Source organism: Helianthus annuus, chromosome 13 (assembly GCF_002127325.2).
Source record: "Helianthus annuus cultivar XRQ/B chromosome 13, HanXRQr2.0-SUNRISE, whole genome shotgun sequence".
Taxonomy (NCBI): domain Eukaryota; kingdom Viridiplantae; phylum Streptophyta; class Magnoliopsida; order Asterales; family Asteraceae; genus Helianthus; species Helianthus annuus.
In genome coordinates, this window is record NC_035445.2 from 4,234,164 (window position 1) to 4,258,487 (window position 24,324).

At 37.0% G+C, this 24,324-nt stretch overlaps 1 protein-coding gene across 1 annotated transcript; it reads right to left on the reverse strand.

The window, feature by feature from the left end:
• Positions 1-2,538: 2,538 nt before the first annotated feature.
• Positions 2,539-6,414, reverse strand: LOC110897396 (delta(24)-sterol reductase). The gene is made up of 3 exons (XM_022144147.2): positions 6,252-6,414; positions 3,750-5,014; positions 2,539-3,185 (listed from the first exon to the last, which is right to left on the reverse strand). Exons 2-3 carry the CDS (start codon positions 4,995-4,997, stop codon positions 2,733-2,735), a joined length of 1,701 nt encoding a protein of 566 aa, XP_021999839.1. The 5' UTR covers positions 4,998-5,014; positions 6,252-6,414; the 3' UTR covers positions 2,539-2,732.
• Positions 6,415-24,324: the final 17,910 nt, after the last annotated feature.

Consider the following 24,324-nt stretch of genomic DNA (forward strand, 5'->3'; position numbering starts at 1 on the left):
TTACTGTTTTGTAAGTTTTTGTATGTTGCATATGGGTAAAATATGACATGTTATGCAGGAAAAGTGCAGTGAGCAAATGTACATCATAACATCAGGTATGTTGGTATTAAATAAATATAGTAGTAGACTCATATAACCAAAACATGTTTTTGATAAAAAAAAATGCAAGCATGTTATATTGAAATAAAACTTGGATATAACTAGGACCGCGAAACTCGGTTATTAATAACCATGTCATAACCTTTGTAGGTTATTTGGGTTCGGTTTTTCCCGTTATGGTTTAGGTTTAGGTTTTCGTCTAAGTCTGGGTGATTGTTATATGCGTAGCGATATCAACCTTGTATACCTCGATTATTATGTTTTTTTTTTTTTTTTTTTTCTGTAAACGATTATAAAAAGGTGAAACATAAAAACGATCGGTGGTAAGGCTATCTGTTGTGGTGAATGTGAAAAAAAGTATGTCATGTAGACAGTTGTTTTGGGGGGTTGGGGATGATTCTAAATGATTGGCTTATTTTTTATTTGGTAGTTAAAAAATAATAATAATCTAAAAGTGCCCCCATGCCACCCACCTCGCAGGGCTAAACGTCTATTTCACCTACCCACAACACATGCTCTTTTATGCAATTATTATGCACGTTATTGGATTATAATAATCAAAAGTTTCATCTGTTGGCCGATAATACTCCCAACTTTAAAAATTCTCACCAACGATCCTAACTTGTAAAACTTTGACCCTCATTGATCCTTTTCAAACAATAAGAATTTGACATCCTCAATAGATTCAAGTGCACATGCAGATTCCTTAATTAATTTAAGTGCATCTATGTTAGAAAATGATCAATCAAGGCCAAATTCTTACAAATTGGGATCATCGGAGTGAGTTTTTAAAATGGCTAATAGGTAAAACTTAGGATTATTAAAATCCAATAACTCTTATTATGCCCTGATATGAAAAAGGGAAAACTAAGTAAATTATTATAAAAAGTTTGGTACAAAAGCTAAGCTTTAAATATTAGTGAAACATTTTAAAAAAAAGTTTTAAAAATTGATTCGTTTTAACTCGTATTATCAAAATTCAACGTGTAGAGTTGTCTCAAAAGCTAAATGCCTAAATCTAAAATTTATGGTAAAATTACTATAAAAAAATGAGATTAAAGTAGAAAACAGATTGAAATTTGAAGATGAAAAAAAAAAATCATTATTAATAAGATAATTTAAGTGGAATTTGTGGTAAACTTTCCTAGGGATGAACGATGATCGGATGATGATGCTTTTTGTGTTTTATATTTTTATAGCCCTGCATCTTTTTTGTTTTTGCCGGGCTCTTGTCTTATTGAAGCAAGCATGGCCTCACAACAATCGAGATGCTTATTTGGAAATTAATATATTATGGTGGTGATTGTTTTTCTAAAAGAAGATCTGTTTAGACTCTTCTGTTTGCGCCGCGCATACATTATCATCTGCAAACTGTTTGTTTTTCCGAAGACATTTCATTAAAAAACGTCTGTGCGAGCTCTTCTTGGTGCAAACTTGGCCCAGCCACTTCTAAGATTTTCTAAGATCTGCAGAAGGTTAAACACCATAACCCACCATCACCGTCCACCACTACCACGTCCACCACCACCATCATCACCGACCACCACCGTCCGTACACCACCACCAGTTTTAGACGTATACATACGTTAAAAAACAGTCAACCTCTTCTTCTATAGATTTTGCAGATGTGGTCGGCTGACTGCAGACATTTTACCTCTTAAAAAACAAAATCACGTCCAAATACCTAAACCCATTTTAAATAGTATAAGTTTTAAGTAGAATATTGTTATAATTGCGTAAACGATTAAATTTTAAGTAGAATATTGTTATAATTACGTTAACGCTTTCAATAGCTAATTATTCTCTTTTATAATTTTTTTTAAAGAAGAATCAACTTAACGTATAAATTAAAATACAATAATATGTTGAGAATTGTGAAACCTAATGCACTTGACATAGTGCGTAAAGGTAATCAAAAATAGTGGGAAGAGAAGCCACACCGTTTATATAATTGTTTTATGTATCACATTCAAAGCAATACGTATAATTTTATTATATAGTTCTCAAAATTCTCAATATATTACGAGTTAAATATGGAACACCCCGTCTATGCTAAATGATTTATTCAAAGGATCAAACTTGGGGTTGGGAAAAGTGCACACTCAGGCTTCGGCCTTTTCCAAGCTGGCCTGACCAGTGCTGTGGCCAGACAAGAGCCCAGGCTAGACCATGCTTAAGACCTAGTGTCAGTTAGACCTACTGACCATGACCCAGTCCACCTTTTAAGGTCAAAGAACATTTATAATTGGACCAATCTTAGCAGTAAGCTTATAATCGTTACAAATGAGTCATACAAGACTCTATACGACCCGTATAGTACCGGATAACCGATGACATTGCCTGATCCTATACGAGTCATGTAAAGCTATACGACTCATAGATGTAAGGGTGTCAAAAGATCAATGATCAGGGTGTGTAAATATCTGAAGCCTTGTAATATCTGGTCAACACAGTTAATAAACCAACTTCAATTTCTGCCAGACTGATACTACAGAAACAAAATTATCTCAAGGTCCACATGAAAATTCAAATCAACACCTAAAATCAAACAACAAACACAAACCAACAACTACAAGTCCATGATAACCTAAACCAACGTGTAAATTCAGATTCCCGTCTCATAGCCCGATAACCTATTCGGGCTGGTCCACCTCAGCATAAGGAGTATCCACTTGAGCCTTCTCAGCTTCCTGGACCTCCTTCTCAGTCTTCCTACCCTTCTTTGACTTGTAATACACACTCATAAAAGTCCCCACAGCTCCATACTTGTTCCTGCACTTCTCATAAAGCCCTGCATCAAACATCCTCCAAAACTTCTTCTCATCGAGTTCCGAAACTGCGTATTGCGGCTGGAACCCGTGGTTCTCGATCAACCAAGTTTCCAATCGACGAACCGCATCAGCCCCGTCGAATACCTCACCCCTGAACACAGGTCCCGGTGTGTAGTAGACTCCGACATCAGTGTACATTTGGGCGTATGAGGTGTCACCTTGCCTGCGTTCTTGCTCGAACCCTTCCTCGGGGTATATCATCGTCTTACATGGGAGCTTGTAAAGTCGGTGGGGGCATAGCCATAGGGGATATATCTGTACAATGTAATATAATAGTCAGATAACTAGAGCTGCAAACGAACCAAACGTTCGGCAAACAATTCGTGAACCGTTCGGCGGAAAGTTCATTTGTGTTCGTTCGTTTATTAAAAAAACGAACATGAACAGAGGCCCCATTCATTCACTTATGTTCGTGAACGTTCGGAAACGTGTTCGTTTGTGTTCGATAGTTCATTAGAGCTTTTAGTTTTTATATTTTATTTAAATAGTTAAAAATTCCGACAAATAAAATAACTAATAAGTGAGTGTATCATATATTCTGCTAATGAACATTTGTTTGTGTTCGTTTGTTTCCATTTGTGTTCATCAACGTTTGTTTTCGTGTGTTGCCTAAAATTAACAAACACAAACGAACACGAATAAGTTCATTTCCTTAACAAACGGAAATGAATATAAAATCTCATTCGGTAAGTGTTCAATCATGAACAAGGTCTTGTTCGTGTTCGTTCGGTTCACTTGCAGCCGTACAGATAACCATTATTTTATCTTAACATAAAACACCCAATATCATATTGTGGCAAATATGAAAGTTTGTTTTACCTCCATTTCGCGATCAACCCACTCGAGAGCATCCGGGACCTTATAAAGCGGGACAAGCATATCTTGAATAACGTGCATCTCATGATAATAGTTCCTAATGGCTTCACCTTGTGTAGCCTTAAGAAGAGAAACCTTCGGTGGCATTAACCACCCGAACAGAAACCTAAACCACCATTGATCACCGAACGGAAGAATAAGCTTCCCTTCCCAATATAAACACCGAGTGTGTCTATGATAATATTCTCTTGTCGGGATATACTCCACAAATTCGCCTTTTTTCAAAGCCGTTTCAGCGTGCTGATAAAACCATGGTTTGAACCACCAACCAACACTGTTGATCTTGTTCCCTTTCATTTTGGCCTCTTCTTTAGACGCGTACTTTCCTGTCATGCATACACCCTCGTGCGGATTGTAAATCATTGTTTCGACAAAATCGGGAACTTTTTCGTTGTTCTCGTCGTCAAAATCAGGGGCGAAAGAGTCTATATACGCTTGTGCGAGATCTCTCACGTTGCCTCTTACAGGTTTGTATGTCAGCTTCATGTATTCTTTGATGGGAATGAGTTTGATTTCGGCTGACATAAGCAAACCGAGTGTTCCTTGAGACCAAGGAATCGCGTAAAAAAGATCGGAGTATTCGTTATCTTTAGTGGCTCGAACCACTTGACCGTCTGCAAGAACGATCTCATAGGCCACCACGGTATCAGAGAAAAGACCGTACAAATGGGAGCTTCCTTCGATTCCGTAACCGTTTATGAGTCCACCAACGGTTAGATCATCAAGCTCAGCCACAACAGCTAGAGCCAGATTCATGGGAACACTGGCTCGTGTGATCTGACCCATATTGACCAACGGCTCACATTTGGCTATCATTCGTTCTTGGTCGATTTCAAGAATGTTGCGGAAAGCCGAAAGGTCAACTTCAAAATGACGGGCCCGTTTATAATCAACGTTCCTCATTCCAACTGCGATCCATGGCTTTCGGGCCGTACATACAAGCCCGTCTTTCGATGGGTTTCTTTCTTTGAGACGTTTTTGAACCTTCTTGACGTTTTCTTCGTGTTCTTTTTGGCGTTGCTTGTAGGACTTCCACTCGGATCTAACATCCCCAAGATACGTGAGGAAGTAGAGAGTGAAAGAGATTGGAAGCACTACAAATATGACAATAATCCATCTAAATTGGACAAAATAGTCAACCCACACCTTCTTCCTCTTCGGGCGAACCAACGGAGCCTCAAGATCCGCCATTTTTTGAAGATTACGATCTGTAACATCCGAAATGATGAAGCATTTCAGTAAATTGATACAACTAAGTTAGATTAAACAAGACATCAAATTCAAATTCAAATAGCAATTAATGATTTAATTCAATGAATAAATTAATTAAAACAATTAATATTGTAAACAAATATGACTTATTTTAAACTATTTTTAAGGGAGCATGTTAATGGATCTTTATGGGATCCTACTCATGGAGCCAAAAAGGCAGAAACAGTCAAACAAATGTTTAAATAATCAAGATGGATCTAATTACAATTAAAATATTATAATAATATTAAATCTAGATTTATGAACCACATAATGAGGGGTAGGTGAGTTATTCATTTTACAAGCATCCTCAAAAGAATCTTTGCTACAACTTACAGTAAAAAAAACCCTAAAAATCCTTATATCCCACAAGATGTAATGGTAATGTGTAGTCATAAAGCCCCTCTTTGTGGGCGTTATGCGACACGTGTCGTGCCACGTCACACAGAGGCTTTAAGGAGCGTTATATCACTAGAGCCGGTAGTCATAAAGCCCCTACCCATCATTACCTAATTATTAATTTTCATTTTTATTAATTAATTAAAAAAACACTAACTATTTTTTGATTGGTCAAAACCATAGCCCTCCTCCCTCTCAAGAAAAATCACGCCGCTATGGCTATGGCTATGGCTATGGCGCCACACCCAAAATTCACCCCATAGCGCCGCCCGTCGTGGTGTTCGGGGCGCTATCAGACAAAAAAACCCAAACATAACGCCCCACTACGGAGTACCTTATGAACAAAAGTTCACTAACTTACATTTGAACTAGAATCATAAAATTAAGTGATTCAACACTCCAAAAGGCCTAAATACAACAATTATCAACTGTCTGAACACAGTTAAAACCCTAAAATGTGAAATTAAGTACAGCAACTCACTAAAATGAAACCAGTGCATGCACAATTAGATCCATAAAGCCTAGTAACACATGAAATCCCCAATATATATGTATTAAAAACCCTAACAATAGCAGATAATAACAGCCATTATAAAAACTCATTACAGTTAATGCAGATAATAACAGCCGTTACAAAACCACATTATAGTTAATTGCAGTAATATATGAACAATATACAACATAATTGCAGTAATATACGAAGAATATACAATAATAGAAGTTGAAACGAAGTGTGTGTGTGAAATTGTGCGATTGAAGGGAATAAACAAGGGGAAAAGGTGAGAGAGTGGTTACCTGAAGGTGGAGGATGAAGGAGGAGAGATTGGAAGAGGAAACGGGTCGGATCTTATGGGGATTTGGAGAGCTTTTTCACTGCAAAAAGCAGTGAGTGAAGCAAGAGCGACTTTGGAGAAGATGATGGATAGTATTTTTATAGGAAAAATTGTGGGCCGCTTTTCACGTGACTCGTAATAAAAATCTACACAATCTTTTATATTTTCTGGAGAAAAATGCCCGGATAGTCCCTGTGGTTTCGTCTTTTTTCACCTATAGTCCCCAACTTTCTAAAACTACCTGAATAGTCCCCAAGTTTTCGTTTTTTGTTCCCGGATAGTCCCTGGGTCTAACTTCAGTTACTTTTCTCTGTTAAGAGGGTATGAAATGACAAAAATACCCTTTCCTTAAAAGGCCAAACCATAGGGACTATCCGGGCATCTTCTTCATTTTTATTTATAAAACTCCACCACCACACTTCATATTCAACCTCCACCCACCATCACCCTCCTCCACCCTCCACCATCACCGCCGTGCAGAACCACCGTCGTTGTCGTCGTCCTCTTCGCCACCGCCTGAAAACACCCACTAACTGGCCAGAGTATCACGAATCTCAAATCCATCTCCATGACCACAGCTCAGTTCATGTTTCCTTCTACATCCACCTGAATAACTAAACAAGCCCCAATCCCGTGGCGAATCAGGAGTAAATCCACTCAAACACTTGCAACTACTTAGCGAATAACAGATCCCATAATTCCCACAATTTGCGTAGTTATCACAAGGGCCACTGTTGAATGTTACCACCAGGTTCCATTCCCTACTGATGTTAACCCTCCATGTAAAATACTGAACTGAACCCATCGGTGAAATCACAATTCTAGATAAAACTGACTCATCCAAGATCTCATATTTGAAGTATAGCTCTTTAAAGTTGTAAACAAACATAGTTTGTAACAACGGATTTGCTGTCAAAGTACTGCTGCCGCTGAACCGGATCCCATCAAACGGACCCCATCTGAACAATTTTCGCGAACCACTTCGTAGAACCAACTGCGGCGCTTCGGGTGGATCCAGGCTAAACCCGTACTCACCTTCAGAGGGATTTTCAATGCTCTTCCAGGACCTAATAAACATTTGCATTCCATCATCCAATTTCCAACCCAGCTTTGAAAGCTTTGAATCTGGTAAAAGTGTATCAGCTGGAAAATCAAAGCTTTCCCAGAAGATAGTTGTATTCCTTCCATCCTCTCTAATAACAAGATTACCTGAATCTAATAACTGAAGAACCGGAGTGAAGCTACTCTCAATAGGCGCGTTATTAGTAGACCAGACAATACCCAATGAGCGGTTATAAAGCGTTAACACTCCGTTATTATCTAATGATACCTTTCCAAATGAATCATGAATTGGGTAGTTTCGATTGGCGACCGAAACCACAGTGAGAGGCAGATTATGATACCATATTCCGAGATAACTGGCCAGTTAGTGGGTGTTTTCAGGCGGTGGCAAAGAGGACGACGACAACGACGGTGGTTCTGCGCGGCGGTGATGGTGGAGTGTGGAGGAGGGTGATGGTGGGTGGAGGTTGAAGATGAAGTGTGGTGGTGGGGTTTTATAAATAAAAATGAAGAAGATGCACGGATAGTCCCTATGGTTTGGCCTTTTAAGGAAAGGGTATTTTTGTCATTTCACATCATTTTAACAGAGAAAAGTAACTGAAGTTAGACCCAGGGACTATCCGGGAACAAAAAACGAAAACTTGGGGACTATTCAGGTAGTTTTAGAAAGTTGGGGACTATAGGTGAAAAAAGACGAAACCACAGGGACTATCCGGGCATTTTTCTCTATTTTCTCTTTAATGTCATTTCAGTCCTGGTTTTGATTAATTTTATCATTTTAATTCAAAGGTTTATTTTTTTGTCTATGTCTAAAAATGTTTCATTGTTATCATTTTAATCCATCGAGTTAAATTCATCCATTTTTTTTTAACGAGAAGGACGATTCGATCATTTTACATGTAATTCTGTTAACCAGAAGAGCAACTCGGTTATATAAAATGACCGAATTGCCCTTCTCGTTAACAGAAAAAATGAATAAAGTTAACCCAGTTGATTAAAATGGCAACAGTGAAACCTTTTTGAACCCACATGTGAAAAATAAAACATTTAGATTAAACTGACAAAATGACTCAAACCACAGGAATTAAAATGGCATTTAACTCTCTTATCTATATGTAGTAAATAATTTTGAAAAATGATAAAATTAGCAATATACTATATGGTGTGGTGATGAGTTTTATGATCACCGTTACCTTTTACTTCATCGTCATTTTACCTAGAGGTGTACAAAAAAACTGGTTTTAGAACTGTAAACAGAAAAAACAAACACCGAAACCGGTTTTTTTTAAACCTGTTTCAACCCTAACCGATGGTTTGTAGACTGGTTAGTGTTCTTGATGTTTGAAACTGGTTTGTACCACTTCCTGTTCCCATGGTATAAAACCGGTTAAAAAAGTCAACAAGTTTTTTTAAGAACCATCCCCCCCCCCCCAAATAATAATAATAATAAATAATAATAATAGTAATAAACGGTTCGATTAAAAATTGGAGCGGTTTTTTTAAAACAAACCGATTTATACACCTCTAATGTCACCTTACTCTCATCCACCACCCAAATCCCCCACCCTATATTGTGTTGTCATGACTAAAACCATCATTCCCCTTTTTTTAAAAAAATTTAATTCGTGTACAATATATTTATCTAATTAAGGAAATGGGGTGCATGATTGTCATGATTTAATTCATGCAACATACGATGGTTTCCTTAAGGAGGCACTGTAGCACATCATCCACCATAAGGTGGCAATCCATGACCCATATCAATGCCCTTAGCCTTACAATCTTAATACATAAGGTTAAGCAACTAACCCACAATTTTTAAAAATACACCATAAATAGTTTAATATGGATTTTTTTTTCTTTTTTATTTTAGTAAGATATTGCTGTAATTTTTTTTTTGTTTAGAAAAATTAACATATTCCACGATTACCCGTGTTTGTGTTCTTTGTCGTATCGTGTAGACACCTCTCTTAATATAATAATAAAAGCATTAACAAGGGGTTTTGCCTACCCTGAAAAATCTTGTCGTTGAAGAAAGTTAGAGAGGGAGGGTAGTTGGTTCGTAGTAGGGGTGCAAACGAGTCGAGTCGGGCCCAAGCTTAAGCTCGATTAACTTATTAAAGCTCTGGCTCAAGTTGGGCTTGGTTTGAGCTTTGTTTTCAAAGCTCGGGCTCGGCTCGTTTATTATCTCTTAATTAATATATTAAATAATAATAAAATAAATAATAAACTCGTTTATGCTCCCGGGCTCAATAACTGAAGCTCGGTTCGGCTCATTTACTAGACAACTTTAATTAAGAGGTAAATGTTATTAAATATTAATAAAAAATATATTAATCTAAAGCTCGAAAAAGCTCGACGAGCTTGAAGAGATTCACATGCCAGACTCAAGCTCGGGCTCGATAAGTTTCGGCTCGTTTCGAGCTTTTTCTCAAGCCAGTCCTAAGTAGCTCGTGAACCGCTCGGCTCGTTTGCACCCATAGTCCGTAGCCACGGATCATTCATGGGAAAGAAGGCGAGCTATGAGGATCCATGGGTTGATGAGTTTTTGTCGGAACTTCGGATGTAGTGATCTGTTGGGAGTCGGCCGGTTGCTTCCTTCTAAGACCATGTGTAGTGGTACACATGAATAATGCCCCCACCCATGGGCGTTGTGCGTCATGTGGCAGTCCAGTCAGCAATGGGTCATTATGAGACTTTTTTTCTAAAATGAGTGTAATGTGGATGTGGGTATTCTGCGGCAATGCGGCATTATGTTAAAAGGGGTGTAATATAATTAAATAAAAAAACATGAAAAATGTTATTGGACAAACAAAAATAAGATCACGGGTGATTGGCTAAAACCATTGAAGCCGGGCGTGGAATTTTTTTTTTTTTTTTTTTTTTTTTTTTGAAAAAAACGCCTCGGGGCAGAAGATGGGCGTTGTGAGGCGTTTTTTAGGAGGGAAAACGACTAAAACCCCCTATTACGGGTAGTCTAATAGTTTTCTGTGATACAAATAACTAAAAAAACAATAATAATAGTTTTCTGTGATGCAGATAACAAAAATAAAATAAAATAATAATAATAATAATAGGATAAGAAGTTAATACCGTAAAAGATCCGGACGTATTTTAAATTTGTCACCGTAATTATCGATGATGCGTTTGAATATCTTACACACTAAAAACAAACTAATTCAATCTCACAAAATAATAAATATTGGGGTCAAAGTGGCATTTTATAATTGTCGTTTTCTATCTGTTTTTCTTTTTTTTTAATATTCGTCTGTTTTATAGATTTATTTTGATTTGTTTTCCTAAAGATTTATATTCGTCTGTTTTAAAGATTTATTTGGATTTGTTTTCCTAAAGATTTATCTTAATTAGATTAATTAATGTCTTTATGTAAAATATGAAGAATTGAAGATGGTATTAAAGTGTAATCAATTCACCCTTTCACTGATCACCCAACTTTACTCGTAACTCTGAAACCACTTTTAAGTTTTGATACTATTTTCTTGCAAGCTTATTAGTAACGTAACCAAACTTAGATTAAAAAAAAATAAATAAATAAAAATAACAACTTAAAAGTATATTATTTGAATCTTTTTTTTATTACTTTTTTTTAACGGCAAATTTGGATCACTGACGGACCACTGAAGTATCATCGTGCCACCAGCAGAACCACCCGATCATATCAGTCTCCACTAGGCAATACTGACTATACACCAATTCAGGAGAAACCCAATAAATCTGGGAAAAACCTCTTTGCGAGAATCGAACCCATGACCTAATTGTCATAAGCCTTATCCCACCACTAAAATACCACTAGGCTATAATTTCATGGATTTTTTTTTATTATTAATACGTGTAATATAAGACGGATATATAACAGTATACCTTTTTTTTTCTAACTCTCGTTATAGATGTTAGGCATTATCTACGATTGAATTATATTTTCTCATATTCTATACTTGTTTTTTTGTCCTATTTTTGTTAATCTTAAAATTCATCCAAATTCACCTTCATAAAATAGGAACAAAAATAAGTAAAGAATGTAAGGAAAATTTTGTTAATCTTTTAAAAAAATTCATACAAATTCACCTTCATAAAATATGAAAAAAAATAATAATAAGTAAAGAATGTGAGGAAAAGTTTGTTAACCTTTTACAAAAATTCATCCAAATTCACCTTCAAATTCAATTTTTTTTTATGTAAAAAAAATATCATCTTCAAACCTTCACTCAATTCATAACAACTCTCACATTTACTTTCCCTCTCAAGAATTCATCACCATGGATGATGAAATATCTTAAAGAGAGTTATGAAATCTCAATAAAATAATACCAAATCTTATGTTTAAAGTTTACATGATTTTAGTAAAAAAAAAAAAAATTTCAAATTTGATTACTATTTTATGATTTTTATTAAAGAATACAATAAGTATTGTTTGTTGTGAATAAAATTAACCAGTTAAGAAATATAACATTAGTTAGTTATGAAATCTCAATAAAATAACAGCAAATCTTATGTTTAAAGTTTATATGATTAACATTAGTCAGTTATGAAATCTCAATAAAATAATAGCAAATGTTATGTTTAAAGTTTATATGATTTTAGTAAAGAAAATATATTCAAATTTGATTACTTTTTTATGATTTTTTATCAAAGAATACAATAAGTATTATTTGTTGTGAAATAAATTAACTAGTTAAGAAATATAACACCACATGTTTAGAAAACTTTGTTAGACCGAAAGGTATGGGGTCAGCGTGGGGCCGTTGTGGGACGTCTTGGCAGGGCTACACCACCCCCTTGGGCCTCGCCGCGGCACCAACGTCAGACAAGGGATGAAGCCGACAGTCCTCATTGATGCTTCTCTCTTTCTTATCCAACACACACATATACATACATACATACATCTTGTATATATAAGGAGCACATCCCCCAGGACCCCCACACCTTAAGCCCATCCCTTGGGAGTCATCTTCGCACCCGATGACGTAGACCCTTACGTGATGGATCATCGGGAATTTATCTTACAAGTTTAACTTTAGCATTCATACAACATATAACATATATTTTATACATGTAAAGTTATTATAATACAAGTCACCTTCCAAACGTCCTCTTTGTATATTAAGCATTTATTTATATTAATTTTTAATTTTATCGGTCTATTCTATAAATTTATCTTTGTAGTAAACTTTTTAACGATGGCAATAATTATGTAAATAACAAGAATAAGTTATAACCACCCTCTGGATTAAGATCCCATCCAACCTGCATATCACGTTCTTGATACTTGGCTGGCTAAATATAATACTCCACAATTCATGTCTCAGGATTCTAGGTGATTACTGATCCAGTTCTAAGTATATATTATTCTTTTTTTAATGTATGTATAATCAATTAGCAAAGGGCCTTTCGTCTAGGTGTTAAACGATGTCTCTCCAGTCAGTGGCGGATCCAGGGGTGTTTTGGGGGTTCCCGGGAACCTCCTCGGTTTGGAAAAAAATGAAAAAAAATAGTGGAAATTTTATATGATTTAGAAAAAAATAGTGAAAATTAGTGAAAATCTAGCAAAAGGAACCCGGTGAAAAAAATCCTGGATCCGCCACTGTCTCCAGTCTCCTAAGAAGGGTATGTTTGCAAAAAGTGATTGGTGGCTGGTGGCTGGTGGCTGGTGGCTGGTGGCTGGTAGCTGTAGCTGGTAGCTAATAGCTGTAGCTTTTTAGATATATTTGGTGTTTGACAGCTTTTAATAAAATGTATAAAATGACCAAAATAGACATAACTAAACATTTAAAAAGTTTGTGCATTAAAAAAGTTCGTTATCTTTATAGGTTAAAATAGGCTATAATGTCGATACAACAATCATTGTGTCATCAACAGAACCACCCGATCGTATCCATCTTCACTAGGCTATAATGCCGAAACACCAATTCAGGAGAAAACCCAATAAATCTGAGAAAACCCCCTTGTGAGAATCAAACCCAAGACCTCATAGTCCGTAAGCCTTATCACACTCACAATATATCATTAGGCTATAATGTCATAGGCATAATAGCACTAATCTAAGAGATAATAATTAATTTATTAGACATATTTATTTTATTTTGTCATTATCAACGAACATGTATTATTGATTAACTATTTTTTTAATGACAATGCTTACTCTTACTTTATTAGACCAATAATTCTCTATTTTTCACTCTTGCCCAGGATTGAACCTGAGACATCTCCTTTAAAAGACATAAGTTTCTATTAAATACGTTCTCACCTAAAATGAAATTGGTTTTTACCTATTTATAGCAATATGCTAGGTTATTTAGATCATGTGTAAGGCTATAGGGTGTGAGGGGCATGGTTGGGTCATTAATCGTTACGTAGGACCATTAATGGATTGCTACACCACCCCCTTGTCTCATCCACCATGATTCCCATGGAAACCATGAGCCTACTTTCCATATTTAATATTTTCTTTCCTTTTCACAAAAATAAATTAAAGTAAGATAATAGTGGTTTGAGTCATAACCACACCCTTAGGGTAGTGGTTTTGGATGATGGATTAGAAGTAGGTGACATGGCGCTGATATGGAGGGTCATGACCACACCCTATAGCCTAATGGTTAATGCTCCCTAAGGGGCATTTTTCGCCATATCAACATTATAACACCCCTGCAAAAAACATGTAACGGTTAATGTCCACTTCATTCAATACTTACCATTTTTTCTTCTCTTTGGGCATTTTTCTAGAAATGCTCATCCTTGTCCATGCCCCTATAACGTCCAAGAGGATGGTGCTAGGGGCGTTATCAAACTCTTTCATGTCCCCATAATGCTCATTACACATGGTCTTAAAAGAAAAAAACTACTCAAAACCAATTTCATTTTAGGTGGAAACTTATAACAAGTCCAAATTTGTTTTTTTAGAATTGCAACTTAAATGTTTTCTAATTTACAAGGTCTATATGTTTGGAACTTTGGATACTTAAAACATCTTGTACGTGACATATAAATAATATAATACGCCAATAAGCATAGTTTGTAAACTAGACCAAATCGAAAATTGAACATCATATCCGCTCAGTTCATGAGATATGGACCAGCTTGGATTGAACCTGTGGGGTTCTTTGTTTTCGGTTGAACCAGTAACTTGGTTTTAAGATCGGAACGGATTTTAGGCTTTCCTTATATTAATTTCACTTGTTCATGGAATAGGTTTACTGGTTAGGGTATTGGGTGTGGGGTGTAGGGTGTGGAGTGTGGGGTGCGTTCCCTACCCGTCGAAGCCTGACATTGACCGGCAACCCGCTCCCCTTATCCCTGTCGCGTCGCAAACGTCGGCCAAGAGACGAATGTGACGAGCCTCTCTTCCTTATCAACACACACATATACATATATACACATGTATATATAAAGGGGCTCATCACCACACTCTTGGCCCATCCCTTGTGTCTCATCCCTCACACCGATGACGTGGTCGCCTAGGTGGCGGATCATCTTAAAAAAACTACCCTCCTCTATACCCATCAGCCTTAAGCATCACTTTGTCATTTTCGCAACCACAACTTCTTAAAGATATAAATTAGAAAGATGGAAAAGGGGTGGTTTTACATTATAAAATTATATACTAATAAAACACAAACTGAATGAACAGTACGCTTTTAAGCTTTTTTTTATATGTGGTTTTAGTGGTTTTTTACATGTGTTCTGGTTTTTTACATGTGTTATGTGGTTCTTTTATATATCTTAGACCGTGGCGTATGGTGGGGCGTGAGTTGGGGGCATGGTTCGACACGTGGAGTATGTGGCACCCAAGACCAAAAGCCAATTTCAAAGGGGTATGGTGGGGCGTGGCTGGGGTGGCGTGGAAAAAAAACCAATTTCAAAGGGCTAGTGCTCCTGGCCAACGAGGTTCCGCCATGTCATGTTCGTAGCCCCGCCCAACGCTCGGGCTGAAACCCCTGCCTAAGGGGCCACGCCGAAACCCAAGCTCACCCGGGGTGGTGACGTGGGCGTTTGTACCCAACCCCCGCCCCATACCCCATAGTCTTATGTAACTTGCGTTTGTTTTTTATTGATGTAATTCACGTGTCCGTATTTTTTGATCATATCAAGATTTTTTTTCTCTATGGGTTGCTGTAATTAGTGTAGGTGACGTAACAAAATAAACCGATACCGATCAAATTCCCGCTGTGTTGGTATATTTTTAGTCATATCATGAATTTTTCTCTATTGGTTGCTATAACGAATGTGAGTACTGTAATTAAACGAACTGATACCCACCCACCGCGCAACGCGCGGATTTAATAACACTAGTTAAAATAAAAAGAAATCTTTCAAACGTAACTTTTTTAAAATGAGCATAACCTTTTATACGATATTATTTTTTTTATAAAAAAGAATACACCAAATTAAAAATAATAAAATTCTCTTTAATTTGGTGTAAACTTAAAAAAAATATTAACGTATGAAAAAAATATACTTGTTTAAAAATTATGGTGGAAAAGTAAAATAAAAAAAACCTAAGGATAATGACACGTGTCAACTTTTTATTCGCTAGGATTCATGAGGCTACCACGGACGTAGTCTCTAAGGCTAGAGGGTGTGCTTGGAGCCCCTAGGGGCTTTATCAGGACACGTCAACGCCACCTAGGATCCACCTCAGCCATTGAGCCCTTTTTAATTTGCATGGTGTGGATGGAGCCCCATATTAAACAAAATTAAAAAAAAAAAGATTTCATTGGTGCAAAACAAGTGGGCCCCACCTGATAAAGCCCTTCTCCCTCGTTACCATGATAGACCCCTCCTATATCGCCCCTCTTTAGTTTCGTGGGTGTGGTCGGCGCGGGGCGCTATAGTTGCTGAGTTGGCGAGGGTGGCGCCCCCACACCCTCCGGCCTAAGGATTGAGGCAATACAGACGTGAAACATGTTCATTTTTCGTAATTTTCTATTTAGTCTAACGTGTACAGTTTATGAGGAGAAATTCACGTGCATCTATATGCTGTAATGTTGTTGTAAAATGCAGATGAATTTTTTTATGAGTTGGTTTCCTATTTAAAATAATAATATTACTAATTGTATTTTAAGAAGGTCACGTGCATCTATATTTAACTAAAACATGGAGATTATTCAGTCTTTGTGATCCAGTCTAATGTTTTTAAAGATCGAATTTTTTATATGGTTTTAATTCCCACCATCCCACAAAATGCAATCATATTTTCGTTTTCACAAATGTAATTTAGTTAAATTAAATATTGTTGTTAACATTATACTTTCTTGATGTGTTTCAAACTTTCAGTTAGGAAGACTATAAGACGTACTAATAAGATTGATGTGAGCCAATTTCTACTGAAATTTTGGTGGTAGGATAAAATTTTAGAACTAATAGGTTCTGGGTTCGATTCTCATAAGAGGGTTTTTCTCATATTTATTGCTTTTCCTCCTGAATTAGTGTTTAGGCATTATAACTAGTGGAGATGGATATAATCGGATGGTTCCGCTTGTGACCCTTGAGATTGGTTCATCTATATTAATTATTTTTTTAATCTCTTTGCGTGAACTAGGGATGAGCATTTGGTATCAAATACCGATCCCGATCCCAAAAATACCATACCAAATTTTTTCGGTACCGGAAACGGTATCCACTTTTTGTCACTTTCGGTATCGGTATTTTCAGGATCGGTACCGGTTCGGTACGGTACCGGTAAAATACCGACTTTTACCTTCAAATACCGCTACCGTATCGATACCGTACCAACATATTTCAGTATCGGCCGGTACCCAGTTTTGGCGAAATTCGGGATCGGGATTTGCTCATCCCTAGCATGAACTGTATGAAGTATTTAGAACGTCTAACCTGTATTTTAAGACAAAAGTAGATTTGTCCGTTTCATGAACATGATTTGAAACATACTACTATGATGATTTATGCGCATTATTGTAAATGCATAGTTCCTTCATAAGCCTAGATAACTTGGACGCACAATGTACATTAGACACATTTTGTTTAAACTCACTGTTGTAATTCTGACAACGTAGAAGAGCGTTCACTAGTTTAGAAGCATCTATGTGACTGGGCAATTTAGACATATCGTTGTAACTAGTTTAGACGGATTATAATTAGCTTAAACAGGTGGTTTATTTAGTTCCTAGTCCGATCAGATAGTCTGATTAGGCCCGGACAACATTGCTTAATTGTGATAGTTTAAATTGCTTAAAACAATAAATTACAAGTTACATAATCTTGATTTTATAAACATATTTGATACGCTGGATTATAATAAAATTTACAAGGAAAAAAAATAAAAATATTATAGTAGCCATTCACTATCTATATCTATACTATATAATAAAAGAAACCATGTTAGGGACACATGACGCTCTATGAGGTATTCTTAATTAGTTTTTTTAAATATTTATTATGAAAAGTTAATTATTGATAATATTAAATTTAAAATTTAAAATTTATAGAAGAGATTTAATGATAAAGACAAAGATAACTGATAATAATATATTAATTATTATAATCATATATTAATTATTAAAATCTAAAAAAATATATTAGCGTTTTAAGTATTTAGAGTTAATTACATAGTTAGTCCATGTGGTTTGCATAAAATAACATACTTAGATACTAATAGTTTAAAATCACCTTCTAGGGTATTAACTTTTCATTTTGTAACGTTTAGATGTACTAACTTCTAGGGTATTAACATAGTTAGTCACTATGGTTTGCACAAAATAACATACTTAGGTACTAATAGAATGTGATTTTAAACTTACAAATAACGTTAATACCTCTAAATGTTACAAACTGAAAAGTTAATATCATAGAATGTGATTTTAAACTATTAGTACCTAAGTATGTTACTTTGTGCAAACCACATGGACTAACTATGTAATTAACTAAAATATTTATAAAGATAAAGATTTTATTTAATTGGTAGTTTTAATTGTTTTTATATTTGATGATAAGGACAAGGATAACTGATAATCACATATTAAAATAAAAATATTTATTTTAATCAACTGTTTCGTTAAAAGGATTTATTCAATACATGTTAAACATATATATTTTTTTATACATGTGGTATAATTAGAATCATACTTTTAATAAAGGATCGCATTATCCCGTTTTACACCACAATGAAATAATAATATTACATCATAATATCCAACTTATCTCTTGTGTATTTAATATTTTTTACTAAAATATTTCTTTTTTTTTTCTGCTGATTATCCAACATCAGGTAATACGTAAGTTTCTAACCTAATAATAAATAAAAAAAACAAAGTAAAATGTTATAAACCATGTAATACACAAATAAAAAATAAAGTGAGATGTTACAATAAGTAAATAGTACCTCAAAGTTCATTTTGTTAGAAAACACATCTTGATGACTAAATGTATTAATGGATTACATTATTCGTGTAAGACATGTGTTTATTCAAATCGTGCAATACACGACTTTTTAAAAGATGTAACTATTTTATTACTTAGTATATAAAGTTATATTTATTCAACCCGTGTAATACACGAGGTTCTAACCTAGTTTGAAACTAAAAAAACATAATCAGAAAGAGCGATTGAAACAATTGCGATCATATAAATAGATATTAAAGTGTTAACATGAAAAATAAAAATATAATTACAGATCTATGAATCGTTCGAAATGAATCATGGAATAGTTGCACTCTGTTGGCATATTCCATTACCTAACGTATGGACAAAAGTGGGAAGATCGAATTATTTCTAAGCATATCATATTGTCGTATATTAAAAAAAAACTATTAAACTACTATTACTTTTAGTTCTAAAACTTAAAAGAGTGTCGAACCGCTAATCAACTGTTTTAAATGGGAGTACTAAAAACTCAGATCGAGCCAAGTGTAAACGAATTTGAGTTTATATTGGGCTCATTTAATAAAAAAGCTCAAACACAATTGTTATATATTGAGTTTGACTAGGCTCGTGAGTCTGAAAGAGTTTAAACATGCTTAGTGGAGGAAGGGTGGTTCACTAGTGATAGATTTCTATCACTCGCATTATCCAATCAAATCATGGCATGTCATCACCCAATATTCTATCACTAGTGATAGAAATGTAGTGGGGGTGGTCACTAGTGATAAAACTAGGGGAGTGAGGGTGTTTTTGGGATAAAACTATAAGTGTAGGGGTGACAAGTGTAATACAAAGATGCTGTTAGTGGATTGTATAGATGCTGCATGTCCAAATTTGTTGAAGTTCAACGCGTGAAACTTAATGGCGGCGGCGGTGTTCCGATGCTCATCATTCGTGATGAAACCTCCATAACAGACCACCCCGTGTGACCTTATAGGCCATGTGTAATAAAATAACTAAAAAGTGCTAAACTTATTATCACGGGAGTGTTGTGGCTTTAATTAAACCATACATTTACAAAGGTATATTTATTTAAATCACCACTTTGTTAAAATAATATTTAAACTAAATAAACAAAAAATAAATTAAGAGAAAGTGGGTGATGTGCAATTCTATGATTGGATAAAAGAAATAAATGAAACGCAAAAAGTGGATATGAGGGTGCGAATGCAGTGGCTACGAGAGGTGTTCGGGGCGCCAATGAAATAAATGAAACGCAAAAAGTGGGTTTGAGGGCTCATGCCGGTTACAAAAGGGTGTAATGATGTTCGGGGCGTTAAAGAATGCGTTGGAGCTCAGGTGGAGTGGGACGCCAACCCAATACACCCAGTCTTCTTATTTATACAACTTTTATTTATTAAATTAACACCTAGTCTTCTTATTTATAAAACTTTTATTTATTAAATTAAATTGATATACACAAAAAAATTATATATAGAAATATGATAAAAATTGCATATAATATATTTTTATTAATATTACAAATGTATGGAAAGCCAAATTCTAGCTTAGGCAAGCTCAAGCTTGACCTAACTCATATCCACTATAGAAACTACTTCTGAAGTCCTTAACCCAAATTTTGAATTTCCAAACACCTACTTCCCTCTTTAAAAAAACCAATAATTTAACATATAATTTAATTTATTAATTATATTTATGCAAATGTTTAGTTTTTTTTTCCGTAAATTTTGCTAAAAGCTAAGTTGTATTTAACAATATATAACATTTTTTTATATATATTTTAATTAAAGCCAAACACAAACTTTATATCATCAACGAAAATTCAGAACTAATTAACAGAATTTATTATAATGACTTACTAGGTTAGTTCCCCGTGCGTTACACGGGTTGAACAATTTAAACTTTATAATAAATATTTCTTATAAATGCAAATCAAAGACGGAGACATTAATATACCTAGAATTAGTAGTTTTACCCCGTCTCTACTTTTAATTATTAATAATGTCAGATACAATTGACCATGGGTGAATCCAGTAATGCTAACAAAACAACATTGGATAATATTAATAAAACAATATTACTTTTTGTCATATTATGTATAACAACATTAAATATAAGTAGAAAGTATAACAATATTAATAAAATGTAATCAATATTAATAAGATGTCATCGTATTAATTTGATTTTAAAAATTAAAATTTGGATAAAAATATTAAGTAGAGATTAATTTATTTTTCCCAAGATTTAATGATTAATTTTTTTAATTTAGGATTAACTAATGAAACTAAAAGGATTATGTTTAAGACGGGAAAATAGAATTCCAGATAGCCTTAATGATTGTCATGTGTCTCAAATTGGTTTACTTATATGTATAGAATATAGATTATAGTACATTTTTCAATCCTCAAAAAAAAAAAAAAAAAAAAACGAAATATATAACTTAGTAAATCAACTAAATAAAAACCAAAATGAATTGAAACTTTAACTTAGGGGGTGTTTGGCTTAGCTTTTATTTTTTGGCTTATGCTTATATTTTAAAGTAGCTTATAGCTTATTTTCTATCATTTGATAAGCTCTTTTTAAATGTTTGGATTAGCTTATAGCTTATTTCTATAATTCTTCATATAAGCTTAAAAACCATCCTCAAATAAGCTTATATAAGCTAATAAGCATAAGTTTAAAAAGCTAAAACAAACACCAAATGAAGCTTATTTTGTAAAAAAAGCTAAAAAAGCTATAAGCTTTTGAAGGGGTATGGTCCCAGATCTCGCGTCAGCATCGACCACGAGTGACCATTACCCTTATCAAAACCCCCACTAGCTAACAACCCACTTGTGCCCATGCGGGAACGCATCGACACAAGGGTTGAATCCAATCTATCTAGTAACAAAGGAGGACTTACATGGAACAGGAGAACGGTAGAGTGATGCGACATAGCATCACATCTGGTGTACGAAAACGGAAGTATTCACAGCGACGCGGCATCGCACCGCGTCCAGTGAACACTTCTATCAATACAGGAAAGCCTTACCTTAGGCATAGAAGGAGATGAACGTAGTGGTACGGCTGACACCGCACCATACGGACATTTTCGTCACGACAAGGGATGCAGGCAAGACGACGATGCGGCTAGCACCGCATCTCGCGTATTCCTTGATCACAAGTAGGAGACGCGGTAACTTCAGATGTTACCGCACGTAGCGATGCGGCTTGCACCGCATCCTATGTACTCAAGCAAGTGGTACTGACACCACAGTGCAAGTGGCACCAATGACAGTTACCTGTCAGAGCTACGTAAGCAATGGACTGACGTGGCGTAACCTCCATAACCGACGAGCCTGACACACCTGAAAAGGGGCAGCACGTCGTCAGTCCATCCATCATCATCCTCCTCCACTCCTCGGCTATAAATACTAACCCCAAACCAGGTTTGAGGTATCTTCTCACAACTTTCTCACTACTACTACTATCTTACTTTGCTTCCCAAGCAAACTACTGATTCTCACGCCGGAGAGTGGTAACAAGGAGCACCCCCCACCCCATCCTCCTTGTTACGAGTCACGGCTTGTTTCCTTGTGCAGGAGATCGACCACCGGTGATCCAGCCAGCGATCCTCGAGAGGAAGGGATTAACCCTTCTTGACGAGACCAGTGAGTTAACCCTGCCCGGTTAACCATTGTTTCATCATTGGCGCCCACCGCTACTCTTAGCATTTTCTAATCCATCCTTTTTTCCTCTCTCACGATCATGACTGATCACCAAAACAATACTGCGGATAACCAAAATCCTCCAATCCCAAACCCGGTAGGGGTCAATGCCTCGACCTCCCAACCCGGACACATTGGCACGTCCACACAAAGGAGCCCCTCCTTTATGTTCGGACATGACTTATCACAGTTCCCATCTGTGATCCCACCAGGCACGACCATTCATGCCTGGTACGAGCAGCAGGCAGCTACGCTGACTGCAGCATACAACCGCGCTTGTACTGAAGCGAATATACGAGCTGGGCTTCCCCCAGCACCGCACACCCCTGTTGAGCGTATTTTACAATACGACGGCAGGATCCATTCACGCCCGGCTTCAAGAAGCCGGCGTGAAGAAAGGGGATCGTCTTACTGTTCGGTCCACACCCTCAACGAGGATGATTCCTCATACGGGTCCCACACCAGAGGACCGGTACATACCCGCCTTGGCCCCCATGGCGAGGACAGGAGGCGATCAACCTCCAGACGCGGCCCCGGCATTCAGAGCCGATTGGGTCCACAACCATACACCGAAGGGTACGGTCATACCGACCCTGACGACCATAGCTACCGCGGTGATTCACATGACACCAGTAGCAGACTGGGAGGACGCAACTATGTTCCTCCCAGTCACCCCCGCAACACATACCTTAGGGCGGCAAAGCGCCCTGCAAACGAACCATACAGGCCAAAGGCAGCGGCCGAAAATTCCAAGTTCGGCACGCGGATTGCCAACGCCCATGTCACCACGACAAAGTTCCCATTCAATGTTGGGAAATACAATGGTTCGACCGACCCGGACGACCACATGAACGTCTTCATGGGCGCGGGCATCAACGGCCAGTGGGATGAACCCACTTGGTGCAATTTTTTCCCCCAGACCCTTACGGGCCTGGCCAGGGCATGGTTCGATTCTTTGCCAGTGGGATCACTGGATTCATTCGAGGACTTGCGCACCAAGTTCCTCGCACATTTTTGCCAGCAGCGACGCCACGAACGAGATTCGTGTGACGTCATGAACATCTGGCGAAGGAACGACGAATCGCTCGAAGCATTCGTCGTTCGTTATAACAAAGAGTGCCTGGAGATAGGTGACGTGGCAGACCAGATGGCACGAAACCACTTCATCCGGGCCGTCAAAGACAGAGAGATAATCATGACCATCTCTGGCAAGGAGGGCTTGCCCAAAAAATGGGAAGATGTCATGACTGCGGTCAAGAAATACGCCCAGACACAGCGGTCACTCGAACCGCATGTGGCAAAGGCAAAACCCCAAGCCGAAACATCCCAACAAGGGTCCAAGCGTAACAATAAACGCAACCGGGACGTTGGAAATCGCGATATTTCCAAACTATACTTCCCGCAAACCAACACGTTCGACCCAAAGAACTACAACCCCGCCCGAGACAATCGGGCGTCCAAGAAAGAATCTCGGGACCGCAACTGGACCGAGATCACCATGTCGCCAAGTGAGGTCCTCCTTGCGGACCCACAGTTCTTGCGACCGGCCCAACCAATGAAGTCTAAGAAAAATCAGGACCTCACACTCTACTGTGAGTACCACAAGGACTCGGGCCACACCACCAATAGCTGCATCAGTCTCCGACTGGAGATTGAGCGCGCCTTAAAGGAGGGGAAACTGCAACATCTTTTGCCAGGTGGGCAAAAACCCACCAAGCGCATTACCCCTCACGGCGAAGGTACCTCCTCCGGGAAGCGAACCATGCACGTGGCTTCCACCCACATGATCCACGGAGGCAAGGGCAGGCCGCGAAAAGCGGCAAGAAGGCCGGAATGTGACTGGAAGGACGAGCAAGTCGTCTTTCCAAAAGTCCGAGGCGGACCGCGCGATAGGCGCGCCGTCGTCATTTC